Genomic DNA, 18255 nt, shown 5'->3' with positions numbered 1-18255 from the left:
CGAGGATGCCCCATTAAATTTTTGAATTGCAGATAAATGAATATTTTTTGCAGAAATGTGAGCCGTGAAATTTGCAACATCGTATATATTTATATGAAAGCTATTTCATTAATAAATCACATTTACCAGTATTATAAGAGTGCTTTTTCTCATTTAAGACAAGATCATAGATGAATCACAATAAATGATTAAACTCAAGGAGAAATTCGGTTCTTTCCTTACCTATAGCTACCTATCTCCCCCTCATCTTTTTTCTAGACTTTTCCTCATGTGTTCTCTTCCCATTTTTCTTCTCTTTCTCATACTTACATAGAAAATGCTTACAGAGAACTTTATTAGATTTAGGGGGATTGCAGAACGTTTACATGTCATACACATTTGAGCATTTGATCCAACTGCCTTTATTGCTAAAACTCTATTTCCACACCACACCACACAACTGCAAAATTGTTTTAAAAGATCTTAAAACCAATGATCACTAGCTTTCTGAATCTAGTTTCTTTCTCTCTCTTTTTTCCTTTCTTTTTCTCTTCCTTGCTAAGTCTATTTTCTGGATATGCGAGATCTGTTTGGGAACCCCTGGGACACAAAGTACTCACAGTGTACTAATCACGCATGAGCTCTAGGTTCACACTGAATTCTAAAGGCATTCTTTTTTTTTTTTTTTTTAGCTTATGAGAGGTTATTTATTTATTTTTAATTTTTTTATTAGTTACACATGACAGTACAACGACCTTGACATATACATTTGAATCAAATGGGATATAATTTCTCATTTTTGCATTCCTCTGTAGGAAGTGCTCAGAATTTGTGTTTTTCTTATCACTGAGCACTTAACCACAGGTAAATGAGGAGATTGTGATCCATGGACCTGCAGTTGAATCCTCTTTTTCTCCTCCTCCTTCTCCCTCGCTATTGTCGTGGGGACATGAGTGAATCTTAACCCTGTACTCTCCTTTAACCAGTTACAAAGTAGATCTCTTTCATTTAAATTTAAATAACATAAGAAGACAGGAGGGTGAAGGGAAGCCAACCAGACTATAAGCTTCCCCACTCTGATCCCAAGACAAGTATTTTAAATCCCATTTTACAGACACATGCTGCCTATGGCTACGGAATTGATGATTGACAGAAGATAAACAAAAACCCAGGTGTGTGTTACTCCTGCACCATTATTTTTCCCTGTTACATTTCCATGTTCTGAAGGTGAAGTTAATATGAAGACTTTGCATGTTTATGTCTTTTTAACATAAAAGTGTTTGAATGTAAAATATATTTTTCAAGGAGATCTGATACAGCCTTTAAAGAAAAAGAATAATCATATATTTCCTACATGAAAATAAAAGCCATGTGTATATTTTAAAACGACCCCAATGCTACTCTTGTCTTAGTTATTAGTTACTGATTGGTTACTGAGGTCACCTTTGTAATAACCTTTTATCACCAACTTGGTTCCAGCAGAATAAAGCTAGGCTTTTCAGACTTCAGAAACATTACAAGTGCATTTGGCAATCGAGATAATGTCAAAGATGCTTCCATAGTCATAGTTTAACTTATGTTAGAGTCCATGGTTCAATATCAATATACTGACTAACTGAAAGAGATAATAAGTTTAATACTTAACTACCACCTGAGTTAAAACCAGATTATCCTCATCGTTTAAGCTCAGTATGTTTTAAAATCCACCATTGATATGAATGAAAAGAAAATATACTAATCATCATCACATTCCTGGAGAACAAATGCAAATTATTTTATGTTTTGCTTTTTCCTATAAAGCCTTTCAAATCTGAACCCTAAGTATATAACATACACCATCCATGGGTGGCAAGTTCAGACCCCAAGGGCTATCTTAAACACAAAAGTAGAAAAACAATATGTATCAATTCTTCACAATAAAGAGGCCATAACAATATTGAGAAGTGGCAAAATACTGTTCTGTTAGCTGTCTGAGGCAGTTGGGGGTAAGACCTCTAGTCACAAGAACAAGTAGGAATAGAAAATGATTTTTCTTGTTCTTATTACTTTATAAAATAATTTTTGCCAAAAACTTGTCTATGAAAAGAGCTTCCAATTAATTAGTATTTGCACAGTGCTTTATTTTTTTTTAAAAGTCTTTGCAGTTATGAACTATTAATCCTGTTAAATAAAAAACTCCATTTTTCTCCCCAAGTAAATCAGCAATAAGAGTTAAAAACAAACAAACAAACAAAAACCTTGAAGGAGGCCTCAAATCCAAAGCAAACTTTGTCCATCATGAGCACATTTTGCAGGTCCAGATTATTCAAAAGCGACTCAAGTTTTCCACTGGCAAATGTGTTTTGAAGTTTCCCAGAGGGATTTCTAGTCTCAGTGAAACTACTGATTAATAAGGATTTAGCCTCACAAAATTAATAGGACTAAAGAAAGCCTCTAAATGCTCTCTGTTTCATTATGTACAGATTACACAATGCAAAAGAATTAAATTTTATGCTCATGGATTTTTTAAAATATTATTCCTTCCAAAAGTCACCATGATATGCATCCATTCAAGTGTTTAAGGCATAGGAAATCAACTGGGATTCCTGAGGCTTCACTAATCATCCTCATATCAAGAGCAAGAAACCAGATTTAAATGTTCTGCTTCCTGATGTCTTCCAGCAAATCTATGAAGGGCAAAGATTAAAAGCCAAAATCATTCCCAGAGCCAGCAGATGGAGGCCTTATGCTTTTTACTGCAAGGTACAAGAGATTTGGGACTGCTCTTGCAAAGTTGAGGCTTTCATTTAGAAATGCTGTGCTCAACAAATAAAATGGCTTCTCTCTCCCCACCCCACTTCCTGTCTCTCTCTGTTTCTCCCTCTCCTTCTCCTTCTCCTTCTCCCTCTCCCTCTCTCATATGTATGTATCTGGACATGCTATAAATAGCTATGAATGTTAAAGGGTTTTATTTTTTCAATTTCTATTTTGCAGTGAAGACAAATAATGTGCTGAGAGCAACAAAAATAACAGCCTGTTTGGCTGATGGATTTTGTCTCCCTTGCACATCTTTATCACTTTATTGGCATACAAGATACCAAGACAGACAGTGACGATAAAGGAAGATCAGGAGTGAGATTTAATCTCCAGGACATTTCTAGATATTGGGAAGGCCAGAAAGTATAAGTTCTGGGAGTCAGGACAATTTGCCACTGGTATCTCCAAGTAGCAATTCTCCTTGATAAATGCCCATAAATAGAAACCAAGAGATAATGCTTTCAAGGGAATGAAAGATAAGCCCTAGTCTGAACGTTTATAAAAGCAAGGGGCAAAGGACCATTTAAATTAAAAGCCAAATCCTAAAAGCAAAGCCTTTAAAAGAGTTCAATGGCTGTGCCTTCATATTTCTAACACTCAGCTTGTCCTGTACCACCCTTTAGGGTCTTTAATAACCTGGTGTTCAATTTAAGATAGGGGTTGATAAGGTTATTTTTGCATAATGGTTGAACTCATAAACATATTACCAGAAGTGAATGAATTAATTTTAACCTGGAATGAGCAAAAGTTTTAAAGATCAGATTTAAAAGATTAGAATCTTTCTTTTTTTTTTTTTAAAGAATCACTTTAATGAAAAGAGAAGAAGGGTGACTGCTTTTTGAGAAAATAATGTCTTAATAGATGACAGGGATAAAAACTAGATTGCAGGCTGGGATTGTGGCTCAGTGGCAGAGTGCTTCCCACTCTGGGTTCGACCCTCAGCACCCCATAAAAAATAAATAAAAAATAAATAAAGATATTGTGTCCATGTATAACTAAAAAAAAATATTTAAAAAAAACTAAATTGCTACCCTCAGTTTTTCTGGAAAGAACAGAATGGATATTTCTCCCAGGGAATTGAAGAGCAAGAGGAAGTAGATATTAGGAAGTGAACAAACAATTGCTCTGGAGTCCAGTGAGATTATACCCCAGTGTTGAAAGAATTTGTTCACATCCTAGCGGAACCCATTTCTTAATTCTTAAATACTCTTGGAAAAACAGGAGACCAGTCAAAATATGGGGAAAGATAATATCTACAGATTATTTTAAAAAGTGATTTTAAGGAACTCCACACAAGGAAACTTGATAATGATCTGCTGCAAAGTTCTGGATTGGATAATTAAAAAGATTAATATGTGAACCATCATGGATGACTGCTGGGAGCCATTAGCCAAGTAAGTATGACAATTTCCTTGCCAGCGTACCCCATGTTGCAGTGACATTGAATGTACTTAACCTTGCTCAAGGACCAAGGCAGATTAGGGTGTTCCCGGTTTTAAGATAATCTTGTTTAGGGCGTTCCCAGTTTAGGTTCCAGGTTTAAGGTTTAAGATTATTCCTGCTGGGAATAGGGCGTATCCTGCTGCCTGAGTTCCCCTTGAGTTCTCACGGGATTCAGACAGTATATTTTGGAGATAGAAGCCCAGTGGAGGTGAATTTGGGAGAGAAGGTGGATTTGGGAAGAGAACGTGGATTTCCCCAGAACGTGATTGTAGACGGCTGGTGTGAGTTCGGGAATAAAGAGTTGCTGTTTGAATCTACAAGCTGTGTGGTGGCTCGTGATTGTGTGCCCAGCCAGACTGCGGCATTTGGCGGCCCGTGCGGGGAACTTCTGAAGCTTAAAGGTAAGTGAAATTTCTCACCCCTGAAGAAGAGCGAAAGAATGGGTGACCAATTCAAAAAACAATGTGTTCTTGTTTTGACTTATTTTGTTTTTATTTCAAGTTGCCTGTTCCTAGAACTTTCTCAGGCAAACTGGGGAAAATGGTTGACTCAAGGTTTGAAGTTGTTCACCTCCGAGCAAGAGAAATTGTTAGAGGAAGGAGGCACCCCAGTGAGACCAAGAACAATTAGGGCATATGTTGATACAATACAAAAATGTAGCCCATGGCTTTTTAAAGACGAGTTATTAAGTATATCAATGGGACCACCATGGTATCCTGTAGAAGGATTTTTCTTCAACAAGAAAGAGATGGCTAGTTCTGTTTGCTACACTTGTCTAAGATCTTGGTTTCTACAAAGTTCTGATTAATTTACAAAGCTAAAATGTTGAAACATCAACCACTCTTTACTTATTAAGTTACATAAGGTAATATATTTAAGCATGTGTGTTTTCATAAATTGGTGAATGGAAAAAAGGTTTAATATTGCTTTGGTCTGTGTCTTTGCTAAAACAAGGTTACTAAGAGTTAAGATTCTATCATGTGTAATTTATATACAAAGAGTATAAGAAGTTTCAGTTGGGTTTCAATTATAGTATTATAGTATCATAAAAAACATGAAAGTCTTTCATTTTATTAAAGTGGAGTAATTTGTCTAAATCAGAAATTTTATAAGAGTTGTTTCAAAATGTGAATTTATAAAAAGGGTTAATGGCTAAAAAAGAGATAGAAAAAAATTCAAGATGTGGAAATATATTTTAATATAAAAGGTTAAAGGAAAAAGAAAGAAATGTTTCTAGATGAGATAATCTCTGTGTGGTAAAGTAAAAAGGTGTAAAATGCCATTTAAAAAGATTTTGAGGAAACTAGACTTACTTTAAAAGCTTGAGAAAGGAAGAAACAAGAAAAAGGTATTTGTACATGGCAGATTGAGACAAAGCTTCTCAATGGAGTTAAAAAAAAAAAGCCTTTGGTTGAAGGGCAGCCATGTAAACTAACATTGAAGTGATTTAAACAAAATCTAAGCCTCGTTTAAAAGAGTGAAGTTGTAGGTGGTGAAAAAGTACACTTAAAAGTACAGTATAGATGATAATTAAAAGGCTTTAAAAGGTTAAATTAAAGGTGGTTAAAATGCCTTCATGATGGAGGAAAGAAGCTTAATCTTAAAGGCATTACTTTAAAAAAAATGGAAGATAATAGGATAAAAGATATTTAGATAAAGAAGATTAAAAATTTAAAGTGAAAAACTTTAAAGACAGAAGTATAGAAAGTTAAAAAGAATAAAGATAAAAAAGATATAGGAAGATAGAAAAGATGTAGGAAGACAATAATTTTAAACCCACAAAATAGAAAAAAAAAAACTAGGAGGAAAATAAGCAACTAAGGGTAAAAATACAAACCTTAGGGAAAAAAAAAAACTAGAAGATAGAAATAAGATAGAAAATGGTTGAAAATGTCAAGTAAGGTATTACACAGATAGAAAATGCAAAAAGCTAAGACAACTATTAGATACAGACATACTTATTAAAGCAAAAAGAGGGAATTGGAAGGGGGTATATATCCCCCAAAGATAAACTTAAAATAACGCTTTTTACTCTAAACTTTTTAAATTTGGATTCATCAGGACTTAGTGCTGCGGAAAGGCATATGTATCCAAAAAATGTACATAAGCCTAAAGTACTTTGGAAAGATATTCTAACAGGACAATGGAAAGGTCCTGACCCAGTGATTGTCTGGAGTCGGGGGTCTGTTTGTGTTTTTCCACAGGGAGAACAGCAGCCCATTTGGATTCCAGAGAGATTAACTAAAACAGTTTCTACAGATCGAAAAGAAGATGATTTGACTCAAATCCATAACAGCTGATATCCAGAACTCCAGCTTGGCCATTCTTACATCTGCGACAGTGATTAACCAGGATGCTGTTTTCAATAGCTATTTTATTATTGCATTTTTCCACATCATAAGGTTCTATTTTTATTTTTTGAGCTCATACAAACCTAGGTTAATGTTTTTCTGATCAGTTTTATTTTTTGACTGTGGAGTTTTTAAACATTGCAATGGAGATTTCACCTAGGTAAAGCTACAAGGCCTTTACTATTTTCTTATGTGTTGTACGTTTGTGTACACTCTTGTGTTTTGTGTTGTATGTCTGTATGTGCGTATGTCCATATTTCTTGTATGAGGAGCGCTCATGAAAAAATGGATCCGAATTATTATTATTTTTTTATTCACGTGATTTAAATGGTTTAATTTAAATTAGGTAAACAGCTGTTAAGGATTGTTTTTAAAGGTGGTTAACAGATGTTTGTTTACTAATTTAAATTAGGTAAAAAGCTGTTAAGGATTGTTTTTAAAGTAGGTTAACAGATCTGTTTGTTTACTTTCACCTTTCCTTTTCATTATATTTAATAATTATTTTCAGGATAATGTCTCTTTAGCATCATTGCCAGAATTCCTATCTCCATCCCAGTGCCGGTGAAGAACTCAACAAGTAATGCTCAATCAAAGAGTCAACTTACTTTGGGGAGGAAACGGATTTTGGGAGGAAATGGACATATTGATAGATTCCTCTGCTTTGAACTGCTTGCAGAACTTGCCTGGACTATGTAACTATCGTTTGGTGCAGCGAATTGTGGTAATGCTAGCATATCTTTGCTGATGGTGTCACCAGTGATGCAATTTTTCCCAAGGAGCCGTCAATTGGCTTGGTGTCGTGGCATTTCTGTATCCTCCTCCCTTCTGCTAGTGATGGTCTAAAATTTGGGGGCCAATGGCTTATGCTGGACCGGTAGTCAGTGACGGGTATGATCCAATTGCAGTGGTATCAACCTAAGACAGGAGGCTGACGCCTAAAGGTCAGTTTTCCGATGACGGGTAAGAACCATATGTTGAATTGGACAACCTACCAGGCACGGTCCATAAGCCACATTAACCTCACTCCCCCACTGGCACCAAGGCCAAATTTGGGGGCCAACAGAGGTGAGGCAAAGAACCTCACCCCCCCACTGGTGCATAGACCTATCCACAAGTATGGCTGTATGCTGGACCGGTAGTCAGTGACGGGTATGATTCAATTGCAGTGGTATCAACCTAAGACAGGAGGCTGACGCCTAAAGGTCAGTTTTCCGATGACGGGTAAGAACCATATGTTGAATTGGACAACCTACCAGGCACGGTCCTTAAGCCACATTGCTTGTTGTTTAATTAATCAGAAGGGGGGAGATGCTGGGAGCCATTAGCCAAGTAAGTATGACAATTTCCTTGCCAGCGTACCCCATGTTGCAGTGACATTGAATGTACTTAACCTTGCTCAAGGACCAAGGCAGATTAGGGTGTTCCCGGTTTTAAGATAATCTTGTTTAGGGCGTTCCCAGTTTAGGTTCCAGGTTTAAGGTTTAAGATTATTCCTGCTGGGAATAGGGCGTATCCTGCTGCCTGAGATGACTTTGATGACAACAGTCTAGAAGTGTGGTGGGGAAATGGGGCACTGTGATGCCTAACTCAGTTTAGAAAAGGAACAGAAGTTTTCTGTGGAAGGCGATGCCTGAGCTGAGCAGGAGAATATTGTGGACAAGTCATTTGGCCAAATAAAAATTTAAGAAAAGAAAACTGCAAGTGGATTCAGAGAGGGAACTGGTGGCTACATGAAGAAACACATTTACTAATTAACACAGTTCAATGTTTGATCCTGTTTTGGTCAACATTTTTACATAAGTGTTGAATGAAGCTACTACGCTTACTAAAACCACGAACTCACTAAGACAGGGAACCCTTATTCCCATTCCTTAAGATGCTGGCGAAAAAAACTTCTTCACAGGGTGAGAGTAGAGCAAATGGGAGCTTTTGTTGATCTAAATAAAAATAGCTATGTATTTGCTCAATCAGAGCTACGTATTTCCCATGGAGTACCTAGTTTTATAGGTAACACGGACAATTGACTTTGGATTCTTTTAACTATGAGATGCTTTTAGTCCTTTAAAAATGCAACAGCTTTTTTTAAAAGAGGTTACCTGTAACTCCCCACTGTGTTCATACATGTGGCTCCATTCTGGCAGCTCAGGGGTGTTCCTGAATAAACTGCACATTCGTTAACATCAGTTGAGCAAAGAGGACCCTGCAGTTACATAAAGAAGAAAGTCAGGTGTCATGGGTCACAGAGGCATCTGGGGGCTCATTTTCATATGGTATGTGTAAGGATTTACATATGGACAGTAAATAAGTCCTTAGTTAAGCCAAATACAAAAATACTAATATTGACCATCAGTTATCCTTCCTCTAGAATTCATATTTGACCTAATTGAACCACAGAGCTCTTCATAAGAATACAGTAGTCACACATGGGCTGGGGATGTGGCTCAAGCAGTAACGTGCTCGCCTGGCATGCACAGGGCGCTGGGTTCGATCCTCAGCACCACATAAAAATAAAATAAAGATGTTGTGTTCACCAAAATCTAAAAAATAAATACTAAAAAATTCTCTCTCTCTCTCTTAAAAAAAAATACAGCAGTCACACAAAGAGACTTATCAAGATGAATTCTCATTTTACAATGGCCCTATGCCTGGGAATATTAATGTAATGTTAGGAACATTTTGCAAGAAAACTAATTATGTCAAGAGTCATTTTACTTTCCAAAGCTGAACAATTTAAATTAATGCTAATTTTTTTCAAGGCTGAATAAATGTTGGTGAGATGTGGGGAAAAAGGTTCACTCATATATTGCTGGGGGGACTACAAATCGTTGCAACCATTATGGAAAGCAGTATAGATTCCTCAGAAAACTTGGAATGAAGCCACCATTTGACCCAGTTTTCTCCTTGGTTTGTACCCAAAGGATTTAAAATCAGTATACTACAGTGATGCAGCTACATCAGTGTTTATAGCAGATCAATCCACAGTAGCTAAGTTATAGAACCAACCTAGGTGCCTTTCAACAGATGCATTGATAAAGAAAATGTGGTACATACATACAATGGAATATTATCCCGCCATAAAGAAGAATGGCATTATGGCCTTTGTCCGTAAATGGATGGAACTGGAGAATATTATGCTAAGTGAAATAAGCCAATCCCAAAAAACTAAAGGCCTAATGTTCTCTCTGATGTACAGATGCTAACACACAATAATGGGACGGGGACTAGAAGTTCATTGGATTAGACAAAGGGGAATGTAGGGTAGGGCAGGAGGATGGTAACAGAAAAGACAGTAGAATGAATCTGATATAACTTTCCCATGTTCATATAAGAATATGTGACCAGTGAAACTCCACATTATATAAAAACACAAGAAAGGGATCCTAATTAGAATAAATTATACTCCATTTATGTATATGTTAAAATATACTCTCATGTTTATCTAAAAAGAACAAATTAAAAAATATTAAAAAATAAATTTAAAAAATTAATGGTAACGGAAATATCACGGCCTTCAGTGTAATTATCCAAGCAAGTGAACTCCTCCTTAGGTTGGCTTGGCATTCACTGGGTTATATAATCATACTTGCCATCCTTTGGCATACACAGTAAAATTCACTCTGATCCAGGAGTCAAGAATCCTGAAGATTTTAGATGAAGAATTAAATATGTCTGAATGAGTTCATAAAAAAATCACAGATGCTGTCTCATCAGGTCTTTTAATCAAAGGCAAGTGACTCACCTCCCACTGTGAGGGACAGATGCAATAAAAAGAATCATGCAGATTGAGGCAGGTTCCACCGTTTTGGCAGGGATGGCTGCTGCAAAAGTTTTTGTCCACTGTCTAGAAAAAAAAGAGAGGTCAGTCAGTGAGCTCATGACACCGCAGTTCCCAGGACGAAGGGCAGGTCTCAGTGCGGGTATGAAAAATTTCTTTTTATTCCTTATCAGTGGGGTCTCCTCCACTTCCAATCAATTACTCCAGTCCTTTGGCAAATCGATTCTCTTATGAAAACCTAAGAGGTGCTTGCTATTATCAGTTGTGTTCCCATTCCTTAACTCTTTATGTGCTTTTAACCAGAAGGAAAAAGGTCCTTACTCTGTTCTCTGGAAAAGAATTGTTCATGGGTCAGTGGACAAGAGCGAATGATTCTGATTGCACAAGAAAAAATAAATGGAAATCTCCCATTCTTTGCCCTGTTATTCTTATCTTTAGTACTTCCAGATAAGCCTTTGAAATCTGATCCCTTTTTATTGCCACCCCCTCCTCCCATGGGTTAAAATGACTGAACTCATTTTGCTCCAAGCCCCTTTGTTTGCAATGTGGCCCGCTGAGATCCACTCCCCACCTTGTGCTCACCTGACCGCTTTCAATCCGGTGGCAAACAGACCTACCTTTGTCTACACAACCTGGCCATTCTAAACTAATGTCAGCTCCCAGTTTCAATCTTATAAGATTTTTAATGTCTTTAGGGACAGAGACACCTTTTTTGAGGGGACAAAGGATAATGCAACGAATCTATTTTTATTAACTTTACTGATAGTTGATTTCTCTGCCTAAATAGGGGCAAAGTATGCATTACATTTAGGTATATATGCAGTGGTGCACAGCAAAAAATCAAGTTCATTTCCTTTGTTTACAGATGAAATAGACAGCCAGAGGACAGTTTTGTGGCCCAGTACCATTTAGTGCAAAGCCTATTCTCTCTCTATCCTTGTCATAAATCAGGAGACCATGCATGTGTGTTGGGGGAAGATCTCTTTGTGGACTCTGTTCTCTTTCATTATTCTCTTTGTCTTTATGCCAGTACCATAATGAGCTGTGTCCTTCAAAAGGCACTATTAAGAATGTTCACCAGGAGCTCATTAGAAGTTCTTCTGACTTACAAAAGCAACACTGTTTGGGGATTTGAAACTCCAAAACTCATGGGGCCCAGCAGGAAATGAAGGTTAGCAGTCAGAAGGAAGACAATAGGGAGTGGTAGGGATTGTGGTGGCCAGAGAGCCTATGCCCCCACCAACGGCTGAAAGGCATTTCCGTTCAGAAAGTGCTAAAAACTCTCCAGGAGGGATGAGGAGAGAGAGGACACCCTGTGCTCATTGGGACTATGTTCTCCAGTTCTTGACCTTTGGCAGAAACAGTGAAGCCTTGTAGAAGGCTAAAAACTCTAGTGCTGGGTCTTGTTGTATAACACAATTCCTTACTAATTTTCATTCACTCAACCACTTCTTAAAATGATGAAGCGTCAGGGTGCAATCCATTGTCAAAGTGGGGAAAACGAATATATACATAAACTTGCTAACAAACTTCAAGCACAGAAAGTAGAGAACAATGTTCTACAGAGAGTCTTAATCTAAAATCCCACAAAACAACAACTGGGGGGAGAGTCTACATCTCTCTGGATAAAAGGTTATGGTTTCCATAAAAGTCTTTAAAGAGTCCAGCTTCTCACAAAAAAAAAAAAAAAAAAAAAAAAGGTAAGAAGCTTGGAAGTACACAGTCGGCTTGTAAGCATTTGGTAAAGTTATAGAACATTTGTGGTATGAAATGGTTCAAATTTAGTTACCAGCAAATGGAATTTCAAGGAAATCTGAAATATTTGTGATACACCCCAGATTTTGGAACTTCATGTTAGAAAACATGTTTCACTTTTCAAAAGTGAGTCCTCGATGCCAGAATCAGCAAGTTGGGAGACGGAGAGCTGATCAAGCAGAGCACATTTAAACCTACTGTCAAAGAGTTAAAGGTGCCATTGTGAGAAGGGATCCGCGTGGGCGATGAACTTGGAGGCACAAAACCTCACGCGCCCAGTGACCCTGGCCTGATCACTGCATCTCTCTTAGATTCGGGGTCCTTGTCTGCATCCTGGGAAGCAGAAGCTGGGATGAGAACTAAGTTATGGGAAAAGCACATCTTTGATATCAATCATCTATCTACCCTTAAAATAAGGATATCGACTCTGTCGATGGTTCTTGTGCATTTTTCAGTGAAAGATATAAGTCATTATGGGCCTTACCTGTTGGAAGCTTTGAAATTTTCTCTCGAGAGCCACAAGCTGGCAGTGGGGAAGACAAAAACATCAGTTAGCTGGTTCCAAGGTATTTCACACAGTGTTGTACCCCGTGGCATATTTTCCTAATACACTTTGCCAGGGGCTGACTTTGTTCCCATTTTCATTCACTTTTCCCTCCTCATTCCTCTCCCCTCTAGGCTTCCCTTGCATCTATTCCCTTCCGTCACATGTCTTTCTTTCTTCCTTCCTTCCTAGGTTGTTGTTGTTTTGTTTTGTTGTTGTTGTTGTTGTTGTTGTTTGTGTGTATGGGGATTGAACCTAGGAGTGCTTAACCACTGAGCCACATCCCCAGCCCTTTTTTGATTTTATTTAGAGACAGGGCCTCATTGAGTCGCTTAGGACGTCACTAAGTTGCTGAGGCTGACTTTGAACTCACGATCCTCCTGCCTCAGCCTCCTGAGCTGCTGGGATTACAGGCCTGTGCCACCACACCCAGCTCCTTCCTAGCTCTTTTTTAAAAGAAGTACACCCTACTGATAAGCTGTCTCATTGCTTCTCTGGACACTCTATTGAAATTCTCATAACAGCCATAAGCCCCTTCACCAATAAGAAGGTTATCTCAGAACTTGAATAATGTCCGCATGTGCAACATATCGTTGCCCTCGTATTTCCAACATTCTGTCCACCAACACCTCTATGTCCTCCATTAGAGTTATGCGAGTTCAGCAAAAAGTCCATAACGACAGTGATAAAAAGAGAAGATGTATGTCCCCTGCAAAATGAATTACTTACAAAGTTGAATTAAGGAGAACTCATTTACTCTTAAAATGTGGATGTCAGACTTACCGTAGAATTAAGTCCTTACCGTAGAATTAAGCTGATGGATTTGATTAGATACATTTTGGGGCAGGTCAACTGCACTCTTTTTTAAAACTATAATATCATCTTTGTTTTTCTCAATCTATTTTTAAAAGAAAAAGAAGGAGAAGAAGAACGCTGGTAAAAAAAATATGCATATCTTAGAAGACTCTAATAAAAAACTTGAGTTATATTCTGTTTTAAGCACTATGATCTTGCCTATTATAAATACTAAAATAATGCTGTGAACAATAAACTTTAGAACAAAATAGCATTGGCATAATTCCCCTAAACCTTTTCATAACACTACATTAATGTATTTTCTGTTTGCATATTTCCCATAATTGTTTAGGGTGCTTATGAAGAAAGTTGGCTTAGAACCAGACTGTTCGAGTTTTAAATCTTGATTCAGCCACTTATTGTGTGTCTTTGAGCAAATTATTTAACAGTGCTAGGGTATGAGCAAATTATTTAACAGTGCTAGGGTACATTTAGCTCCATTATAAATGTGGTAATAATAAACCCATTTCACAGGGTAGCTGTGAGGGTCAAATGAGATCATGCATATCAATTAGTATGCAAGCAGACGACCTATAGTATGCTCCAAACAATGCTAACTCTTACATTATAGCAGATTTGCAGGCAGGGTGTAATAAATACTGACACTGAAAACATTCAATAAGGCATGAGAATAATTGTCTAATACAGTTCTTTGGTAAAAGTAAACTTGTCACATCAACACCTTTCCCTGGTTACCCTCCCCTTCACCTCCCTTACAAAGGAATTCAAGTACCATCTTCCATATTATTTCTGGACTAGGGTACATTTTTCTGTACCATGAGCCACCTCTGTTAGCATTACTCCCTCTACCCACCATTAACTCTAGGTCACTGTCCTTTAAAAGAACTCATCTTACTGCCAATCGTGTTCTCTGGGCTAAAGAGTCAAGGTACAGATTAAAACAGAGCTGTTCAATTAAGTCACTATATATTGATATGCAAAATGACTTCAATAGGTGTGCAGTACATTTATTACCTGATGCAAACATTCGCTGAGGTCTTCATCATTTAATTTAATTTTTCCCAGGGGTCCAGTTCTAAATTCAATGTTTTGGGCAGATGACGTAAGAAACACTAAATTTCCCCTCTCTGAGGCTATGCGAGGCCTATGTAAGACAACCAGAGACTGTATCAGTAATTAGCACATATAATTTTTAAATCTAAATAATTTCTCACTGAGTAATTACAGACGGTATACATCTAGTCATCTGCCACTTCTTTCTCTGTAAATTTCCCGGAGATACCTCCTAGTAACCATATAGCAAGCTTATGGAAAAATAAATAATTTATACATAAGAAAGTAATTCCATGTATCGGTCCAAATAATTTTCCCTGTTGGCTTTTTGCCATCACTGTTTTCCTCAAGCAAAATTACACTATTGCTCATCTGGCTGCTTGTGAAAAGTGGTAAGGAACTTCCCTATTCCATCAACAAAAATTACCCCTGTTTACTTACTGTTGGAGGTTATCAATACTTCTTTTTCGTAGCTGCTGCTTAAGTCCACCAGCTTCACCATCTAATTTAGCAAATGCCAATAGAATAATCAAACTCCAAAGTGGTGAGGACATGTTCCTTACCAGCCTTCCCGGTGGCCAGGTAAGAAGGAGGACTCTCTAACCACCGAGTCTGAAAGTTTGTATACCAGCAAACCAGGCAGGTGTACTTTGACCAATGGATGATCCTGTAACTTTTCAGTCTTGTCTTCTTTGTCCAAGAAGCCTATGTTATTATTTTTTTCTCACTGAGGAATGTAAATGATCTTAGTTCTTCCAGTACTCTTCAACTTGAGAGAGGTCAAAATCTACCTTAAGTGATGCACAACTTAATCATTATTTGTTTGACCTTTGAAACTGTCACAAATCGCTTTAGAAACATTCACTAGAACAATTCTTGCTTAGAAAATACCTTCCAATAAGTGATGCTGGAAGAACTAAATATTCACATGGAAAAATGTTGGACCCTTACCTTGTACCATATACAAAAATTAACGCAAAACAATTCAAAGACCTAAATCTAAGAACTCTTAGAAGAAAACATAAGGAGAAACCTTCATGACCTTAGATTTAGTAATGATTTTTTGGGACTGATACCAAAAACTCAGGCAACAATACCAACAACAAAAAAGCACAGGTTACTCAAAGATAAATGTTCCACAACAAAATTTAAAATCTTTGTGCATTAAAGGACACTACCAACAGTGTTAAAGTAACTCACGGAATTGGAAAATATATTTGCAAATCTTATATATGATGAGGGATTAATATCCAGAATATAGAAAGAATTCCCACAACTCAAAAATAACAGCAAAAAACAAACAAAAAAACCAACCTGATATTTAAAGTGAGGAAAGGACCTGAATACATATGTTTCCCAAGAAGATATACAAATGACCAAAAGGTACATGACAATATGCTCAATGTCACTAATCGTTAGGAAAGTACAGATTAAAACCACGAGACATATACATATTAAGATGTCTATTATTAAAAAAAAACAGAAAAAACAATTATTGGAAAGGATGCAGAGAAATTGAAAACTTTGTACATCTCTGATAGAAATGTAAAATGGTACAGCTGCTAACTTCACTTAGCATTATCTTCTCCAACTCTGGGCAGGGCTTAGCAATAATGGTGGAATTTGATGGACATCATTATCTAAAGTACATGTTTGAAGGCACGAATTGGTGTGCATATACTTTATGTACCACCAGAGATATGAAAAATTGTGCTCTATATGTGTAATATGAACTGTGATGCATTTCATTGTCATTTATTTAAAAAATCAATAAAAAAGAAATCAGTACAGAAGTTCCCTTCAGAATTAAACATGTAATTAATGTATAAGCCAGCAATATTTCACATGTGCATATATAACTAAAAGAATTGAAAGCCAGGACTTAAAAGAGATAATGTATGCCAATGCTTATAGCAGCATTATTTACAACAGCCAAAAGTTGGAAGTAACTGAAGTGTCCATCAACAGATGAATGGATTTGAAAAATGGTATACATACAATGTAATATTTTTCAGCCTTAAAAAGGGAGTAAGATTTTGACACATGCTACAACACGGATGGATCTTGAAGATACTAAGCTAAGTGAAATGTCAGTCACTAAAGGAAAAATACTGCATACGATTCTACTCATATGGAATTTGACTGCCTAGAGTAGTCAAATTCACAGAGACAGAAAGAATGGTGGTTTCCATGGGTGGGAGCCGGGAGGGGGAGTCATTGTTCAATGTGTACCATTTCACCTGGGAAAGATGGAAAATATTCTGGAGATGAGTGGCAACAATAGTTGCACAATGTGTAATTACTGTCACTGAATTGCAAACGTAAAATGAGTAAAAGTGTAAATTTTATGTTACATATATTTTACAATTTTTTTTTTTTTAATTTGAAAGTATAAGTAAGAAAATGGAACAGAAACTGCTTGCTGTAAAAATCATCTTTAAAAAAAAAAGAATGCAAGACCTGCGACCGACCAGCGGAACAGGCCCAGTGGCCTGCCAGCACGGTAGGTAGACACGTCACCCCAATTGGAGTAGGGGCAGAGCAGAGCCGCCGCCCGCACCCGCAAGGTAGGCAGACCTGCGACCGACCGGCGGAACAGGCCCAGCAGCCTGCCGGCATGGTAGACACGTCACCCCAAGTGGAGTAGGGGCAGAGCAGAGCAGCCGCCCGCGCCCAGAACAGGCCCAGTGACCCGCCGGCGTGGTAGTCACGTAACCCCAATTGGAGTAGGGGCAGAGCAGAGCCGCCGCCCGCGCCCGGAACAGGCCCAGCGACCCGCAGGCGTGGTAGACACGTCACCCCAATTTGAGTAAGGGCAGAGCAGAGCCGTTGCCCATGCCTGCAAGGTAGGCAGACCTGCAACCACCCGGCAGCACAGGCCCAGCGGCCTGTCAGCGTAGTAGACAGATCACCCCAATTAGAGAAGGAGCACAGCCGCCGCCCGCCCCTGCAAGGGAGACATTTTAACTATACAAGAGCAATATAAATATATACGGGGAAAATTCAATAGCACAACAGTTTCACCAAGTAGAAAGGAACGCGAACAGTATGAAGAGACAAGGAAAGAAAGGACCACAAGCATTGCAGGTCAACTCAACGTTAGAAGAGGTAATAGCTGCAGCAGATGGAATGTCAGATAAAGAATTCAGGATATACATGCTTCAGATGATCTGGAGTCTCAAGGAAGACATCAGACAGCAAAATCAGACAATGAAAGATCACTTCAACAATGAATTACATAAACAAATCCAAGAAGCAAAAGATCAACTATACAGGGAAATAGAGGTTATAAAAAACAAACAAACAGAAATCCTAGAAATGCAGGAAGCAATAAGCCAACTTAAAAACTCAATTGAGAATACTACCAGCAGAGTAGAACACTTAGAAGACAGAACATCAGACAATGAAGATAAAGTATTTCAACTCGAAAAGAACATAGACAGCTCAGCAAGACTGTTAAGAAACCATGAGCAGAACATCCAAGAAATATGGGATAACATCAAGAGACCAAATTTAAGAGTCATTGGGATACAGGAAGGGACAGAGTTTCAAACCAAAGGAATGAGCAATCTATTCAATGAAATAATACGAGAAAACTTCCCAGACTTGAAGAATGAGACAGAACCCCAAATCCTAGAAGCCTACAGGACGTCGAATGTGCAAAATCATAAGAGACCCACACCTAGACACATTATAATGAAGATGCCCAACATACAGAATAAGGAGAGAATTTTAAAAGCTAC

The 18255-nt window shown here is 37.7% G+C and overlaps 1 protein-coding gene across 1 annotated transcript in view; it reads right to left on the bottom strand.

Moving 5' to 3' along the window:
* The window catches only part of Cubn (cubilin), a 283244-nt gene extending 268103 nt beyond the window's left edge, over nucleotides 1-15141 (bottom strand). Inside the window, exons 1-6 of the mRNA XM_046423004.2 lie at nucleotides 14954-15141; nucleotides 14474-14603; nucleotides 13446-13541; nucleotides 12584-12622; nucleotides 10309-10410; nucleotides 8666-8769 (exon numbers count right to left, since the gene is read on the bottom strand). Coding sequence (XP_046278960.1) covers nucleotides 8666-8769; nucleotides 10309-10410; nucleotides 12584-12622; nucleotides 13446-13541; nucleotides 14474-14603; nucleotides 14954-15066 — 584 coding nt within the window. The 5' untranslated portion in view covers nucleotides 15067-15141. The remainder of the gene's footprint in view (nucleotides 1-8665; nucleotides 8770-10308; nucleotides 10411-12583; nucleotides 12623-13445; nucleotides 13542-14473; nucleotides 14604-14953) is intronic.
* Between the last annotated feature and the right edge of the window lie 3114 nt (nucleotides 15142-18255).

Source organism: Marmota monax, unplaced genomic scaffold, assembly GCF_021218885.2.
Source record: "Marmota monax isolate L192 unplaced genomic scaffold, Marmota_monax_Labrador192_F-V1.1 WCK01_AAM20220418_F8-fsc00098, whole genome shotgun sequence".
Lineage (NCBI taxonomy): Eukaryota > Metazoa > Chordata > Mammalia > Rodentia > Sciuridae > Marmota > Marmota monax.
Note: the sequence above shows the minus strand (reverse complement) of the source record. Positions and strands in the feature narration are given on the sequence as shown.